Genomic DNA, 18,003 nt, shown 5'->3' on the forward strand with positions numbered 1-18,003 from the left:
AAGCAAGCTATTGCCCAGAGTTGCAGAGTGGGACTCCATGATTGGAATAGGCACCGAGGCGAGAATTATCAGGTCCGTGGAATTTTTGAGCCCAAGACCCGCCGAGGCAGGGAATTGAACCCTGGTCCCGGGCTAGACCTCTGCATCAGGGTCTGCCGCTCTAATCATTGAGCCACACTTCTCTATAGCACCACTTATACCAGTTTAAGGTGTCAAAGCACTTTACACCACACACACATTGCACAGACACAATCATATGTGTGTAAATCAATGTATAGAAAATGTTACATCAGATAGGACTACAAGGTGTAGTGTAGGAGTGACATGTCATCGATACTGGTAGGCAGTATAGTTTGAGTCCTTATTCTGGAAAAGCACAAATTCAGAATTTTAAACGTAACACCATTGTTAGGTGTTCTCTTTCATAATAAGAATTGTTTTCTACCCAAATGAATCCTTTTCGCAAGATTAGGATGATGAAAGACTGGGCAAAAAAATGATAGCTCTAACATATCCCTTGCAGTTTGCATGCAGCTCTAGGATGACAGTTAATAGCTCAATGTTATATATTGGGATTTTGCCTTAGAAACGACAAGTAACAAAAGGAGCTCTCTTACAGAAGCAGTAACCCACTGACCTATTTACATTATATGCACTTCGTTATCTGCATGGTACACGTTCTTAGCAGCAGGCATCTTGACCCTCTGTGCTACCTTAGGATGAGTCAAAACTTCCACTAGACAAACCTCCAGTCTATTTCCAGGAAGATGATAAATCACCAGAGTTATATTGACATTTTAATTGATGTCTGAAAATTGCTTGAGGCCAGGAACACAGCAACAGTTGCTTTTAAAATGATAGTATACATTTTTTTAAAATGACGCCTCCACCCAAATTCAACGTCCGGTGCAGTCGCACCGATCGCACCGCCCTAGAGCCAGCCCTGACACTATGGAATGTGTAGGCGGGTCGCAGCACAAAAGGCTGTGCTTAGAGGTGGGGAGCTGAGACGAGTGAGAGGCCAGGTTTGTGGCTGTAGTTTTGGGTCATCTTCACCTTAGCCCAGACCCTACAAGCAGTGCTATTCCACATTCCTTCCTGCCATTCCGTCACACTGTGCCTTAATAGATGTGGTCGGGGCGGGGCAGGTTTTACTCTGGTCATTAGGCCATTCACAACTCGGCCACTGCAGGACAAGGGGCTCGGTAGGTGGAACAGCTAAACACAAAAGCAGTGTCTTTGCAGTACTCCTCTGCCAAGCACTCCTTGCACTGAGGCAATGGCAGGCGGGGGAGAAGAGTGTGAGGAGGCTGAGAAGCCACACAGGATGGCCAGGCCAGGTGTTGTGACCATAGGGTCGTTCGGCAGCCTAAAAAGGTTGTGTTTTTCCCATTCTCCCTCCCAGGCAGGCGCTTCACATTCATCCCGTGGTAGGCGGGGAGTGCAAGTACTATTCAGAGGCCTTCCTGAAAGGCCAGGTTTTGCTCTACCTTTTGGGCCGTTCCCACGTCAGCCCTAAGGGGCTAGCCCGGTGCTGAAGCAATTTGCTTCAGGTGACCTCTCTGCCAGGCCATCGCATTCAGGCAATGGTGGGTGTGGGAGTGTGCAAAGGCTCAGAGGCCTCACTGGGAGGCCAGGTGTGGTGTTGGCGCCATTGGGACATTTTAAGCTCGACCCCAATTTCAATAATTAGGTTACCTGCACATGTTCCGTTTTTCAAACGCCTACAAAAGTACTTGCCTTAAAGATCTGTGCTTTATCTGATAACAGTTTTGACTCATCATAAGTTAGAACAGAGGGTTCATGTGCTTGCTGCAAAACACAACATGCTGATCCCAGATTTGTATTTTATGTACATAGGCATGTGGGTTACTAGTATTGCACACCAATTAAATCTCAATCAAATCAAAAGTGTGCCCCTGGCCGGGTCCCTTAGCCATCCCCTTAGCCCTGACCCATAGCCCCCTCCGCCCAAGCCCCACACCCTAATCACATCTTAATATGGTGAGTACCTGCACTTATTTTTTACATTTAAAGCACTCCATATATATGTACATCCATCTATGTCTATAGTATGATTTGAATTATCTTGAAGCTCTGGAAAGCTACCTTGGCCAGAAAATACATAGTAAGCCAAAACCCAACATTTTGTTGAGTGTGAAGCAGAACACTGCTTCTTTAAATAGTATTTGTTCTTTCAAACCATATCTCATGCTGGCTTGTTTTTCAGCCCTTATTAACATGCTCACTGAAAGCTGGCCTGGCTCAATATTCATTAGCCTGGGCAGAGAAGAGGTAAAAGTCAGCAGCACATTTCAGAGTCGGACTGTTACACATTTTGCACAAAAGCATATTTGTTCACAAGGCAACACGTGCGAACCCGCGGGCACATGACCTCTTGTTTATTATGAGGCTGGCTAAGCATCATGCCCCAGACATACTGTATACCCTTATTGCAAACCACAATGAAGTTTCATCTCAGCACCCATTCTTCAAATGCTCACCTCCACCCCACTCTCAGCTCAGCGCCCTCTTCGCTTGAGGTTGCCTCCACTTCCTTCCCCTCCGTTCCAAGAGTGCGTCCTGGGACCTGGGCACATAGAGTACTGAATAAGAGGAGTGAGGGGGTCTGCAGAGGGGCCTCTCGAGCAACGGACTGCCGGCTCTCTGCACACGAGAGACATTCGGCCGTTGCCAGGCTCCTAGTAGTGCCCTTAGGACTTTAGAGGGGGGAGGAAGCGCAGTGCAACAGGAGGCAGCCGATAAAACTCAATCTGACAACAAAAAAAGACGCACTTCCCTGCATTAATGTAAAAAAGACAACGTGTGTTGCTAATGCGTTGCAGGGGTGCTGGCTTTCTAACGCACCTGCCTGTTTTGTTGTTGTGGCAGTTTGTGTGTGGAGGCAGGTGGGGGATGCACACAGGGCAAGCGCCATGCACCAGTTTGGGTCAAGCAAACACATCGCCACTGCGTCGCCTGCGCAAGCTCAATGGGTAGAAACTGTGGCACGCTATGGGCACAACAGGCCACAATGCCAGCAAGGGATGTATGCCTTCAAACCCCTATTGGGTAATAAAAGAAATAACACTACTGGGGTGCAACTGCCCCGTTACACTCTTGTACTCCGGCACCAGTGCACCTGCTGCACTATCTATAACTACGACTCTGGTGACTAAGGTTTAAATCATAGCTGCAAAGGTTTCGGATTGATTATGTGTGACATTTTCATAACTTCAGTGTAATTATGAGTGACATTCAGCGACTATGAGTGACACTTTGTTGTGATCAAAATCCAACAAGGAAGATGAGAGAAACATATACATCTCAGAAATTACACCCATTGAAGCAATGAGAAACTCTAGGAAGAGCTTAAAACTGCTAAATAACACCAGAAATAGAAGGGCACTAACCTAGTGCCCTTACATAAGGGTGCTGCGCAGAGGGTGTTCATCGCTGCAGCCAGGCTCCAGATTCAGGGGTTTTGAGGGAAGGAAAAGGTGTGAGAAGGCTACATACATGGGTTTGCTGCCTGGAGATTGTGTGTCGCTGCAGTCAGTCCCCAGGTTCATGCCCGGACTGGCCATAGCGGGCACCGAGCATTTCCCCGGTAGGCCGCTAGGGAGGGGGCCGTTTATGGGCCCCTGGGGGTCGTTTTTGTTACCGGGGGTCAGTATTATCGGCCCCCTGTAACAAAATCGCCCGAAACAGGCCCTCGCAAACTGCTCGGCTGCACTCCCCCTCACCCCGGGGGGGGGGGGGTGGCTGAGCAGTTTGTCAGGGCCGGTTTCTGTTCCCAGTCCGACCCTGCCCAGGTTGAGGGGTCTGAGGAAAGGAGGAGGTGGGAAAAGGCTCCATACATGGGGGTGGAGCCTGGAGACTGCCTTTGCTGCAGCCAGGTCCCAGTTTCAGGGGTTTTGAGGGAAGCAGAGGGTGTGAGAAAGCTTCATACACATTGCTGCCAAGTTTTCAGACTGTGTGACATTTCCATGGTTAAAGTGCATGAGTGAAACTCAACTGCCAAATGTGCGTCACTTAGTGTAACATTTTCCTGCGAGCAAAACCAAGCAATAAAGTGGTTGGTAAGAGAGAAATATTAGAAATTACACTTCTTTGATCAACAAGAAGCCCAAAAATATATTTCAACTGCAGCAAAACCCCTGAAATGGAAGGTTAAAATTCTGATACAAAGCTTTCTATACCAAGAAAATATAAAAGTAAAGCAATCATCATAAAACATTTCACTTCGCCCGTACCCATGTCATTGCAATACATTGCGTCCTAATAATACAGTTAAGTACCTGCTGCAGAGATCTAATAAACACAGGGTGGATATTCTGATGTTCCAGCCAGTACAAGAAAAGCAAAATCACAGCTGGTACATATATATTTTTACAGTTTATCTGCATACATCACGGAAAAAATATAAATAGAAAGCCCGTTTAAATGTGTTACAGGGACTAATACTCAAACTAAGAAATTGCCGTTACAAATGAATAAATACAATTTTGTTTCCAGTTGGTACAAGTCATGTCCACGATCCAGCCCTTTGCAGACTTGAAAATACAACTAATGGCCGTAATTTTCTCTCCGAAAGCTGTCAACACTAAACAGAAAGGCATGACTCACCCGAGTGCTGCCATTCCGCAGTCGGGTGCAGTTTAAAGTTGTCTCAGAGCACACGGCGAGTCAGTCACACAGAGGCAGCTCTCAACAGTATCTCGCTCTGTCTGGCGGTAGTTTTACAGTGATTAGGGGACCACTCGAATTTTATTTTCTGGCGGGCCAAGCAGCATTGAAGCAGGCAGGATACCAAATCAGGGGGCCCAGTCACGTATGCCAATTACCTGTCACGTGAACCTGAGCCTCGCATGCGCTCGCTCTCAATCTGCGGCTGAATAAGAAAGCGAAAGTTGAATTTGCCTTCTTCATTTATTGGCTACAATGATAGCAGCAGAAACTAATGATAGTGCCGGGTGGCGCCAGTGACGGAGTTTATAACCAACACAAGACACAGCCCCGCTTCCGATTCTTTCAGTGCAGGTCTACTGCGGGATGATTTTCTCAATTAACAGGAAATTGGGAACTACAAAATATAATCACAAACACCACTGTGGTGGTGTGGTGTCTGTTCTCCCGAAGGGGCCCCCTGGAGCTTGGGGGCCCCCCCGCACCGCGGGGGATGCGGGGGCCTGTGTTACGCCCCTGAGTAGCCTTAAACATTGTCCAATGAAACAAGCTACTAGTTGTTGCATTTTATGTGGTATCTATGGTGGGGCCGTGTGCTGAATGAACGAACACACACAAGTGGCCATTAGTTCTGGCTAGCTTATTGCAGTGATCAGTTGTAAGGAGTTAGGTGGTAAAGCTGGAGGGTGTAAAACATGAGCCTCTGTGATGTCCTTAAAGTTCTGTGCAGGAACGCACTTAATGCAACAAGAGCAGGTCTGTTGCAGATTAAGAGCCAAGCCGTCCTGGTCTTGACCAAGCACAGATTCCCCGATGAGGTCTTCTGCAGTTTTTGTGCAATTCTCCCCAAAGTATATGCTCTTTTTGTAGTCAGGGGTAGGATTAACAACTGGGGAAGGTAAACACCCCTCTACTAACGTTCTTTTTAAAAACTGTTGGTCATGGCTAGTCCACCATCCCAATCCTTCAAAAAACATTAGTGGTGGCGGTTGGTCTTTTTCCTTTCTAAATTACGGGTGTCTCCAGTAATAGAGATTTTCTCAAAACACCCCCAAATTGCAGACCAAATTTTTGATAATAAATTTTGATTTATGAACGGGCTGATCAATGGTTTTCAATTGCGATAAGTCATTGGTACATTCCTCTCCGATTCGTAAATAGAAGAACTCCCCTTTCACAGACTGTCCTATTTGCAATTCAAACAGGATCGTAAAAGCTCTTATATGAGTCTGCACAAATTTTCCAACTAATAACAAGACGTTTGTACAATAAGAAAAACTTTTTTGTTGCCGCTACCCAGTCAAAGGTCTTAATCTTACCATCCGCAGTGTGGACAGCCCTCCGATGACTAGCCAGAAGAGGTAAAACAGCGAGTGGAAGTGGATGTTGTAGGTGATGAAAAGCACGATGCAGTGTCCGAAGAGCCCATAGCCCTGGAAAGAAGATGAGATGAGACGGAGATAAAGTTATGTGATACTTTGGGAGCCTGCATCTGGGCTTGAGCTATCTATATTAATCTTCTCCAAAAGAAATAATTGATCTACATTCAAATTCATCCAAAAACATGAATTTCGCAAACTAACACACTTGTGATTAACACACTTTCTGCTCTTTTTCTTGTACAACGATTATTTGTAAACTCCTGTCACAATCCCAAAATTATAGACTGACGTGGCAGTCTGACTTCAAGTTGAGGAAACTTGTGTGGGAGTGCCCATCTGGAGGTACCTGCCCACTCACTGCCTTCTCTTTGACTTATTACAGAATCACTCCCTTATGCAATATGCAAAGACTGCTCTGCTAGTTGTGCTTAGTTATGGAAAAATACTCACTCGTAAATAATTAGAGTGAATAATCTGAAAGTCTAAAACAGTTCTAAATATTAGTCTGCAGCATCCGAGGTCCAGCCTAGTGGTTGGGAATTATTCTAAGGTTCTGAATCTGAGAGGATGCAGCACTGATCACATGTCTCTATGGATGGCAGATAAAACAAAGCACAGTTAAATTCTGCCTCACTGTTTAAAATTTTAGACAAATATTCCACAATCATTTAGTAATCTACCGAAGCAGAAGCAAAAAATAGTATACAACCCAAATGTGGATGAGAAGATGTAGCGAGTATGCAAATTATGCTGTGCTGACGGGTGCCCCAAACACTTTGTAGAAGTGTGCCCAAACTATGATGTCGCTTTAGGTTGGAAAGGCTTCTCAAGCAGACATACCTGGTAATTGACTGATGAGTTCAGCAGAACCAGTCTCAAGCAGTTTAAAGGAGAGGAGAAAAGAAATATCTTTCTGGTCAGCAGAAACATCAGAACTAAATAATATTTCCAGATACAACCTAACCTCTAAGAAAATCAGTTCGCCCTCGTTAGTTTTTTTTACTGCTAGGTCAGCTTTAAAACTGAGGCAGCCATGCCCTTCAAAATAATTTTATTGAAATCATCTATAAAATTACCAATTCATACATCGAAGGCCTGGATATAAAACTCCCATAGCTGAGATAACTTGATGCTCAGAATGAAATCACGTAAAACTAAATGCATGGAGATTGTGGGACAAGCTGGAAATCTATATTGAGAAGAGACAGCCCCCAATAAACAGCTTCCTACTGAACTGCGAATCAGTGACACATATTCTCTCCAACCAAATGGTCACATTCAGTTAACTACTATATAGGACCGTATTGTAGTCAAATCTCCCCACCCCGCCACCATCGCATGGCATCTCCTTTCCTTTTCATTTCCCCTCTCTCTCCTGTTATACTATAAAGTCCTTAAGCGTTTTTCTATATACAAGTCAAGCATATGTTCCACTTCTCCTCATCTTATAATTATCTCCCGACTATTCAGAAGCCCACTTTTATCACCTAGTTTGACGATTACAGTAGAATCAATGTCATAATTAGTTACAACTTTAAAAAACCTGTTTCTTCACGAAACCGGCAACTTTCGACGATTAAAGAAATAGAAATCCATAATCAGTATTGTAAATTTATGAAAAGGGGAACTATATTTTAGGTGTGTGTGCGCGTGTATATATATATCTCCAAACAAAAAGGAAACCCCTTTGAAGAGACTCCACACGAAGGTTAGTATCGGCTCGCATTTATTTGTAACAGCCTGCCAGCAGGAAAATGTTGAGGAACAGCATACAACAATGCACGCCAGATGCGTTTCAGGAGTATCCTTTCTTCAGTGGCGTTAAAGCATGACGACTGGAAGCGCTTTAAGTTCCAACACCTGCCCTCGTGGGCGTGGCCATCCTCGTGGTTTTATGGGTGATGTAGTGCACTCATTTTTAAACTCAGTGGTTGCGTTGTCAACAGTCTCTAAATCAGCCTTCACTTTAGTGCAAATGTTCAAGACGGGGCGTGCCCCGCTTTGCGGCTGCCACAATGAGCTTTTGAACCGGCAACCCCCCTGCAAGGGCGACCGTTCACCTTCGTTCATGAACGCAGCAGCGCCAACCATGGTGCCGCCGCTGACCCGCAGCAGCGGTGAGCACCTCCTCGCGACCTCAGACACATCCATTCTAATGGACTGGTCTGTGGGGCCTGGTGCTCTTCAGGGGACAGCACCTTACAAACCAGGTATTGAATGGGTCACAAACATGCACTGAATATACTATTGATTGCTGCAACGTGTTTATCAATTGCCTTGTTATATTTTTAAGTTAGTGGGTGTTTACACAAGATATGTTCTACATTTATAGTTTGTGTGGTCATAATGATTTGCATAAACTGTAACAATACTTCCTAGTATTGAATAAACTGCTGTAGTAGGTATATAAAATGGGTCTCTCTGGGGTGTTCTCAAACTATAATTACGAATAACCAAATAAGCTTATTTGCCGCACTGCTTGACTGTCACTTGTAAAGGGGTCTCAACAACCACTAGGCTTCCTTTTTCACTGTGGGAAGTATCTGTGTCACCTCTTAGGTGCCTCTAGAAAGATAGTGTAAGATACCATCCTTAGGAGGAGAATGTGAAACTGATTCTTTGAACAGGTTTACATCCACCAATTGCATGCAAAAATTCTTAACTGGCTATATTCCTCAAAATCCTGCAAGAAAAATTGATCTTCACTTAAACTTTTGCTTACGTCCAGTCCCATTTTTTAAATGCACCTCTTCTTCCCTTCTACCTCCTTCGTGCCTCTCCTTCCTATTCGTCTTAAGCTCTTTTTAGAAACCATAACAAGATCTGTTTATTCCAGCAAGCATTTGCTTCTCACATAGCCCGCTCAAATGATCACATCTATGTCAATAATATACCACAAAGAAACTGGAGTGAATGAATGGAATGATCATGCAGAACTAACCCCAATACCTAATGGCCTGACTAGTAACACTGGGCTTCCGGGTAGCGTCCTACTCGCTTTACAGTGCTTCAACGTCTCGTCAGGGTTAGTAAATGCAACTTAAACAATTTAATATTGTTATAAAGAAGAACTGCCAAACATGCAGCATAATATGTAATAAAAATACTTTGATAAACACTACACACCATACTTCTTCTCATGTCATTTTCGTCACTGCACAAGTATGAGTGAGAAAGAAAAATCTGTTAATCTTTGCACTCAAAATTAGATTATTTTCCCCATTCTTTACATCAAGAGCATTAGTGATCCCAAACATTTTTCAAACTAAATGTTCACATTTTCATTGCACCATACCAGGTGAACGGAAACTGACATAAATGACGTGGGATATTTGAGAAATTATTATAGTGGGTTCCCATTACCGCTACTTCACCAGCACTCTAAGGCAAGAAGGAGGTTAAATAACCTCAGAAGGACTTTGCGATGCACAGAGAACTGACTTATAACCTATAACGTTTTATTATTGTCAAATTTCAATTTTCTCTAGTAATCACTCTCTGGATACTTCTCTATATTACACGTTATTCATTCAAAAAAGTATTTGAACTATGTTTTAAAAAGGTCAAACACAACCAATGGGTGTTCGGGAGACATGATGATCCCAGCTTTCGCACTGGCCACTGGTTGTTGGGGAAAGGAGGCTATAATAGAGCTTTGTATACAAATCATAAGAAATTGTGTCTGACCGGTCCGACAGCGCGTACGGTGGAGGTGTGGCATGGAGCGTAGAGACAGATGGGCTGGCAGGGACGGCTTACGAAGGCTACCCCCCTATGGGAACCAAATATTTTAGGGAGGCTTAGTGCCTATGCGGGGTTTGACAAGTGGGAGATGATCGGAATTTCCACAGTGGCCGATATGTGGGTCAAGGGCAAAAAAGCATCGTTTTCGGATCTTCAGACCAAGTATCACTTGGCATCGTCTGAACGGTTTCGCTACCTACAGATTAGCCATGCTATTGAATCAGCCCTCCCTAAAGACACACCCCTTCCAGATACCTCTCCCCTTGAGGATAGGCTCTTGTTGGACCCCATGAACCGTAAGGCCATATCTTTCACATACAAGAAATTGATCAACAACCGGGTCGACCCGATGTTGAAACTGAGGGCTTCCTGGGAGGACGAATTAGGAGAACTGGCCGATGAGGACTGGCAAGAGGCGTGGTCTTCACCCCGAGTAGTGGCTATCCAGATACGTCTTCGCCTGGTGCAGCTTAAAATTCTTCACCGAGTGTACTTTGATGCCAATCTGCTCCATGGGCTTGGTAGGCGACCGGATGCACTATGCCTCCGGCACTGTAATCAGACGGGAACATTCCTGCATATCCTATGGGGCTGCCCTCACATACAATGATATTGGACTGACATTACCAGACAATTAACTAGGACGTGTGACAAGACTATCCACCCGACGCCCACTCTATGTCTACTCAATATCTGGGACGCGACGGACCACACGCAGGCCGAGCAGGCATGGGCCACAATGGGGTGGTGTATAGCTAAGCGGAACATTGCCCAGAAGTGGGGTGTGGACACTATACCGTTGACGACAGACTGAGCAAAGGACATGGATCATGCAATGATTGCCGAAAAAACAATGTTTAAAGGGAGGGGGAGCCCGCGAAAATGGGACTACAAGTGGGGGAATTGGAATAAGTATAGGGGGAGATATGGGTTTCTCCGACAATAGAACTCAGGAGGGAGAGGCTCCTGGGAAGTGAGGGGCGAGCGAGTGATGGGATGGCGCAAGCGGTGGACAACCATGAATAGACAGCTATGTATGCAGTCTCCTGACCCGGTGACATGTAAGTGCTCTTCTTGTGGATTGAGGGGCAACTATTGGCCTTTGATACCCTGGACTCCTGCGAGATTGATGAACGCTGATATCGACTTGTAACCTTATGTACTGGCTTGCCTACATTGTCAACGTAATTGTCTCTGCTGCTGCCTTTGATTCTAATAAAAATTGGTTAAAAAAAAAAAAAGAAAAATTCAAACACTTTTGCTACTTGGTCAGCCTTTCAACCCAGTCTGATGTTTTGTGATTTTAAACTTGATATTGAGCAATGAAGATATTGATACTTAAGCGTGATCTCTGATACATGTTTATCAGTCTTCATATAACCCATGTGTAAATACCTTACAACCGTACTGTTTGCAATGTATTCAATTCACGTATTTATGGCAACTGCTATTTTGCACCAAAATCTTTAATAAAAACTTTTGAAATGAATAAAAACATGATACAAGCATTTCACACAATACTTTACAAACTAAAACAAGCTATATATATCACATATATTGGCAGTATTTTAAACAGTAACACCGATATAATGAAAGAAAGTCTTTAAATGTATCCCTTCTATTCACTATACACCCAGGAAAGTGTGTATGAACAAAGAATGAAGAGGAAATTCTGCGCTTTACTCAAATTGTAAATTCCATTTTCCTTTCACAGCTAGCTGATTTTCCCCTCCCTAGGGTTACTGCATCCATCATCAATAGATCCCTACAAACACTGAGTTTCTACCTTTCTGTTACCATAACTGAACTATTTCGTTGTTCAATTGCACTGATCTCCTTAGAAGTGCAAGGCAGCTCTCCCTTGCCTTTGATTTTTGTAAAAGGAATATGCTACTTACCAGTATGCATCTGTTCTTGGCATGTAGAGCTGCAGAGTTGTACACTTAGCATAGGTCGCCATCTGGTGTTGGGCCCGGATGTTTGCAGTTTGTTTTTCTTCTTGGACAGTCTTTGGAAGTCACGAGTTTGGTGACTCCTCCTTCGGTCCGTACTGCGCATGGGCTTCGGCTCCATCCTCAGATTGTTTTTCGCCAACAGGGAAATGATGGAGCGTAGTAATAACAGTGAGAAACCCATGTGTGTTGTATCTAAATAAGATGGACTGGAACGGATACAGGTAGCCGGGGAGGCGGGTGGGCGTGTACAACTCTGCAGCTCTACATGCCAAGAACAGATGCATACTGGTAAGTAGCATATTCCGTTCGAGGCATATGAGCAGCAGATTACACACTTTTGCATAGATTATATAGCAGTACCCAACCTTAGCGGCGACCACCGGTATCCGTTGCAGCTGTTTGAAAGAGTGTTTTTAGTACAGCCTGGCCCACCCTAGCTTGCTGCTGGGAATGCACATCTACACAGTAGTGTTTTGTGAATGTGTGCGGTGTAGACCATGTGGCTGCCTTGCATATGTCATCTAAGGGTATATTCCCTAGAAAAGCCATAGAAGCCCCTAACTTTCTTGTAGAGTGGGCTTTAGGGGGAACAGATAATGTTCTCTTTGCCTTCTGATAGCAAATTTGTATGCATTTTACAATCCACCTAGCTATCCCTGATTTTGAGATGGGGTTGCCTTTATGTGGTGGAGAAAAGGAAACGAACAACTGTTTGGTCTTCCTGAAGGGTTGCGTTCTTTGTATGTAATATAGCAACGCTCTTTTCACATCTAGTGTGTGTAAGGCCCTTTCCGCAACAGATTGGGGTTGCGAAAAGAAGACAGGTAATTCCACTGATTGATTGAGGTGGAAGGGGGTAATGACTTTGGGCAGGAACTTCGGATTAGTTCGAAGTATGACCTTGCTGTGATGCATTTGTATGTAAGGTTCCTGTATGGTGAACGCTTGTATTTCACCAACCCTTCTAAGGGAAGTGATAGCTACAAGGAAAGCTGTTTTCCAGGTGAGAAATTGTAGCTCACATTTGTGCATTGGTTCGAAGGGCGGACCCATTAGTCGTGTAAGGACCAAATTTAGATTCCATACAGGGGAGGGTGGTGCCCTGGGAGGAATTACTCGTTTGAGGCCTTCCATGAAGGCTTTAATAGCGGGCACTCTGAAGAGTGACAAATGCTGTCTGTTTTGTAGATAGGCAGCGATCGCTGCTAGGTGTAGGCGTATGGATGAATACGCCAGGTTACACCTGTGAAGATGGAGCAGATAGCATATGATGTGTTGTATGGATGCATCTAGAGGGTTGATTGTATTGTTACGGCAGTACATTACAAATCTTTTCCACTTTGCGGCATAGCATGCTCTAGTGGTAGGACGTCTGGCTTCCATGATGATGTTCATGCAATCAGGGGGAAGGTTAAGGTACCCGAATTCTAAGATTTCAGGAGCCAGATCGCCAGGTTGAGCTGAGCTGGGTCCGGGTGCCTGATTTCTCCATGGTTCTGGGTTAGGAGGCATGGGGAAAGGTGCAGTTTTTGATGTGGTACCACTGATAGTTGTAGTAGCGTGGTGTACCACGGCTGTCTGGCCCACGTCGGAGCTACCAGAATGAGTGTGAGGGAGTGCTGTTGTAGTTTCCTGACCACTAATGGAATTAGTGGGAGAGGTGGAAAGGCGTATGCAAATCTGCCTGACCAGTTCATCCATATCGCATTGCCCTTGGACAATGGGTGTGGGTATCTGGCGGCGAAGCTTGGGCATTTTTTGTTTTCGTGGGTGGCGAAGAGGTCTATTTGAGGATGCCCCCACTGTCGGAAGAATGGGTGAAGAACTTGTGGATGCAGTTCCCATTCGTGTAGTTGTTGAGTCTGTCTGCTGAGCAGATCTGCTATGGTGTTTTGTACGCCTGGAACATGTTGTGCCAGGAGAAAAATGTTTTGGGGAATTGCCCATCTCCATATGCTCTGGGCTAAGCGGGAGAGCTGGGGAGAGTGTGTCCCCCCCTGTTTCTGTATATAATACATCGCAGTCATGTTGTCTGTGCGAATGAGGACTGCTTTGCCTGAAATCTGCTTTTGGAAAGATTTTAGGGCTAGAAAGATCGCCAAAAGCTCCAGATGGTTGATGTGGAGCGTTTTTTGCTGTGGCGTCCATAGACCTTGCATTGTGAGGTGTAAGAGGTGCGCTCCCCAGCCGGAGAGCGATGCGTCCGCTGTTAGAGTCACTTGGGGAACCGGGTCCAGGAACGGCCGTCCCTTGGAAAGGTTTGTGGTGTTCCACCACTGCAGAGAGTGATGTGTGCGGCCGTCCACCAACACCAGATCCGTCAGCTGACCCTGGGCCTGGTTCCACTGTTGTGCTAGGCACTCCTGAAGTGGACGCATGTGGAGTCTTGCATGGGGCACTATGAAGATGCAAGACGCCATCATCCCTATGAGTTTCATAAACACTCTTGCTGGTAGAGAGTGTTGAGGAAGGAATATTTTGCGTAAGGCTAGAATGCTTGTGATTCTGACTGAGTTTGGATAGGCAATACCTTTTGAGGTGTCTATGGTGGCCCCGAGATATTGCTTTGTGTGAGATGGTATGAGGTGGGACTTTTGGTAGTTCACCGTGAAGCCTAGCTGATGAAGCAGTTGGATGGTGCTGTTTGTATGTTGCACGCATTGGTGGTAGGACGCGGCTTTTATGAGCCAGTCGTCTAAGTAAGGGAAGACGTGAACATGTTGACGTCTGAGGTGTGCTGCTACTACTGCTAGGCATTTGGTAAACACCCGTGGTGCAGTGGTGACCCCGAAGGGGAGAACCTTGAATTGGTAATGTTGCCCGTCCACCACGAACCTGAGGTATTTTCTGTGAGAGGGGTGTATTGGAATGTGAAAGTACGCGTCTTTCAGATCCAGTGTTGTGAGAAAGTCTCCCTGGCAGAGGAGTGGGAGGACTTGTTGTAAGGTGACCATGTGAAAGTGGTCTGAATGTATGTAGGCATTTAGAGGCCGGAGATCCAGAATGGGTCTGAGGGTCTCGTCTTTCTTTGGGATTAAGAAATATAGGGAGTAGACCCCTAGATTTCGTTGATTGTCGGGTACCTGCTCTATGGCGTGTTTCTGGAGGAGCGAGAGTACCTCTTGTTTGAGCAGTGTGGAATGCTCTTGGGACATTGGACGGTGCCTTGGTGGGATATTGGGTGGGGTAGATGTTAGCTCGAGGCAGTACCCTGACCGAATGATTTGGGTCACCCATTTGTCCGATGTTATGGACTCCCATACGTGGATAAAATCTTGTAGTCTGCCCCCGACCGGAGTGGAATGGTCTGGGGGGAGCGAAGGGGAGTCATTGTGCGGGTGGGGTGGCAGAACGGGTATTGTTGGTTTTGCCCCTGCCCTTATTGTTGTTGCCTCTGTAACCACCTCTTTGGTTGCCCTTTGAAAAGGTATTTTGAGGAGGGGATTTGTAGGAGGTAGAGGCATTATCGGTGGAGGAGCCTCTACCTGTGCCACGAAAGGACGAGCGTCGAAAGGAACGCTTAGAGGCTTGGGTCTGGAGCGCTCCCATAGACTTCGCTGTGTCTGTATCTTTCTTCATTTTTTCGAGCGCTTCGTCTACCTTTGGGCCAAAGAGTGTTTGCTGGTCAAAGGTGTGATTAAGTATTGATGTCTGGACCTCAGGCTTGAACCCTGATATCCTGAGCCAGGCATGGCGTCGAAGCAGGACACTGGTGTTTATGGCTCTAGAAGCAGTGTCTGCTGCATCGAGGGCACACTTAATGGAGGTGTTTGTGATTAGTTTGCCCTCCTGTATCAGGTCATGAGCTTGGCGTTTGTATTTCTCTGGAAGGTGCTGCATAAGAGCCTCTAATTCATCATAGTGTGCTCTATCATATCGCGCAAGCAGTGCTTGTGTATTTGCAATGCGCCACATGTTTGCAGCCTGGTAGGCGGTGCGTTTACCAGACGCGTCCAGAAGTTTAGATTCCTTGTCTGGTGGTGGGGCATCTCCTGAGGATTGGGAGTTAGCCCTCTTTCTAGCTGTGGAGACAACTAGGGAATCTAGAGGAGCAGGGCCCTTGATGTATGCAGGGTCTGTGGGTGCCGCCTTGTACTTCTTCTCTATTCTAGGGTTTAGTACTCTGGCTCTGACAGGGTCTTTGAATACCTCTGTAGCGTGCTTGGTGACACCCTTAAGCATGGGTAAAATAGCAGTGGAACGATCTTGTAAATCAAATGTATCCAGTAGGAAGTCTTCTTCCACTGGTTCCGTGTGCATGTCCACCCCATGGTAGTGTGCTGCTCTCTGCACTAAATGGTGAAACCCTAAAGAGTCCTCTGGAGGAGACGGCCTTGATGGGTATAGGTCGTCTTGAGGTACATTGGGTACATCAGGGTTATTATAATCCTCCCATGGATCTGGGGTCCCTGGTGGAGTGGGATCCATTGGGGCGTCCCCTGGGTCATTGTCCGGGTCCCCGTCATCCGGGTCTGGGGATGGGGCCGGATCATAGTGAGGTAAAGGTGGAGGGGGTGGTGGTGGGAGGGGGGGTGGCAGTGGGGAGGGTACTCTAAGGGGAGAAGTAGCTGAGTCCCTCTTTTTGGGTGGAGGAGGAGGAGCCGGAGCCTCAAGGCGACGCTTCTTAGTAATCACAGTCAAAAGGCCAGTCTTTGGATCTCTGGACAAAGTCTTTTGTAAAGGGTCTGGTGTAAACAGAGCCAATGGCGCCGAGTCGTCTGTCGGCACCGGCGATTTCGGAACCGGAGGTTTCGATGTTCTGTGTACGCCCTGCTTTTTGGAGGTCTCCGTGTGTTTCGGCGTCGAATGCTGTTTCGGCGCCGGAGCGTCGGTGCCGACCGATTTCTGTTTGTGTTTGGTCGGCGCCGAGTGTCCAGGCTTCGGCACCGGTGGTTTCGGAGTCGAGCTGGATTTTGCAGGCTTCGGTGCCGAGTGGTGTTTATCGGCACCGGGCGTCGGCTGGCTCGATCCCGAGCTGCCGTGAGACTTTGAGTGCTTCGACACCGGGCCCGAAGGTGGGGTGATCGAGGCTTTGGTTTTGGTTTTGCCCAGGCCGGCAGGCGAGGGAGTAACCGGAGTCTCTTTGGTTTTCGGTGCGGGGCTGGGAGGGGGCATTGTACTCACGGCCCGCTGTCCTGGTGTTACGTCCTCCAGGTCGGAGTCGTCGGCCTCGGAAGCGCTGACGATGTCTTCTCCCAGTTCGGTGTGTGTCTGCCCCGAAGCTTCGGCGTCGTCTCCGAAGATGTCCGGTGGAACTGTCGAGGATGAGTGCGCCATGGTGCGTCGAGCCTTTCGATCTCGGATCGTTTTCTTCGATCGAAAAGACTTGCAGGCGGGGCAGTCTCGAGCCTCGTGTTCCGGAGAGAGGCAAAGGTTACACACCTGATGGAGGTCGGTGTGGGGAAATTTAGACCCACATTTTGGGCACTTTTTAAACGGAGTCCTTTCCATCGGCCGGGACCGGAGTCGCGGAGGGCCCGAAGGCCGGTGTCGATGTACGGGATGGAAAAAGTGCCGCTTCGAGAGATGAAGATGATGAAGGAACTCGAAAAATCGAGGATTTTCCGTCGAGGCTGGAACCGTAGAAGTTCGAAGCCGGAGTACGAAGGATCACATCCGAGCCCGATGGCGGAAAAAAACAATCTGAGGATGGAGCCGAAGCCCATGCGCAGTACGGACCGAAGGAGGAGTCACCAAACTCGTGACTTCCAAAGACGGTCCAAGAAGAAAAACAAACTGCAAACATCCGGGCCCAACACCAGATGGCGACCTATGCTAAGTGTACAATCTGCAGCTCATATGCCTCGAACATTATTTTTCTATTTTTTGACGTCACGATCTTTGTATGTACCTTGCATATCTCTGTGAGCCAAGGGAAGCCTAGCCAATCACCCTGGGGACACCTGGAAGAAATAGAATGAGGCGTTCTTTTTGTACACTGTGCTTCCAGACAGTTGGCTTGGGGACACACAGAAAGTCTTTAGTCTGATTCATTGGCCAATCCCTTGCCTCCTTTGAAAGAACCGGTTTCTAAGACCTGAAAATGGCAAGAAGCCCAGTTCATGATCTCCAAGCTTCTATCCATGGCCATAAGATTTGCTCTCAATTTTTTTTTTTTTTACGCGGACCATACCCTGTTGGTTTGCACATCATTAAGCTGTGTTTCATACAGCCTGTCTTGCACCAACAAAATCTCTGGTTCTCAGCATCCAAAGCTATCCTCCAAGTCATAC

The 18,003-nt window shown here is 46.5% G+C and overlaps 1 protein-coding gene across 2 annotated transcripts in view; it reads right to left on the reverse strand.

Annotated features, from left to right (window-relative positions):
* Positions 1-18,003, reverse strand: part of YIPF3 (Yip1 domain family member 3) — a 115,054-nt gene that overhangs the window by 28,616 nt on the left and 68,435 nt on the right. For both annotated transcript variants that reach the window (XM_085610320.1, XM_085610319.1), the window contains one exon: positions 6,009-6,122. In XM_085610320.1, coding sequence (XP_085466446.1) covers positions 6,009-6,122 — 114 coding nt within the window. The remainder of the gene's footprint in view (positions 1-6,008; positions 6,123-18,003) is intronic.

This window comes from Triturus cristatus, chromosome 6 (assembly GCF_964204655.1).
Source record: "Triturus cristatus chromosome 6, aTriCri1.1, whole genome shotgun sequence".
Classification (NCBI taxonomy): Eukaryota; Metazoa; Chordata; class Amphibia; order Caudata; family Salamandridae; genus Triturus; species Triturus cristatus.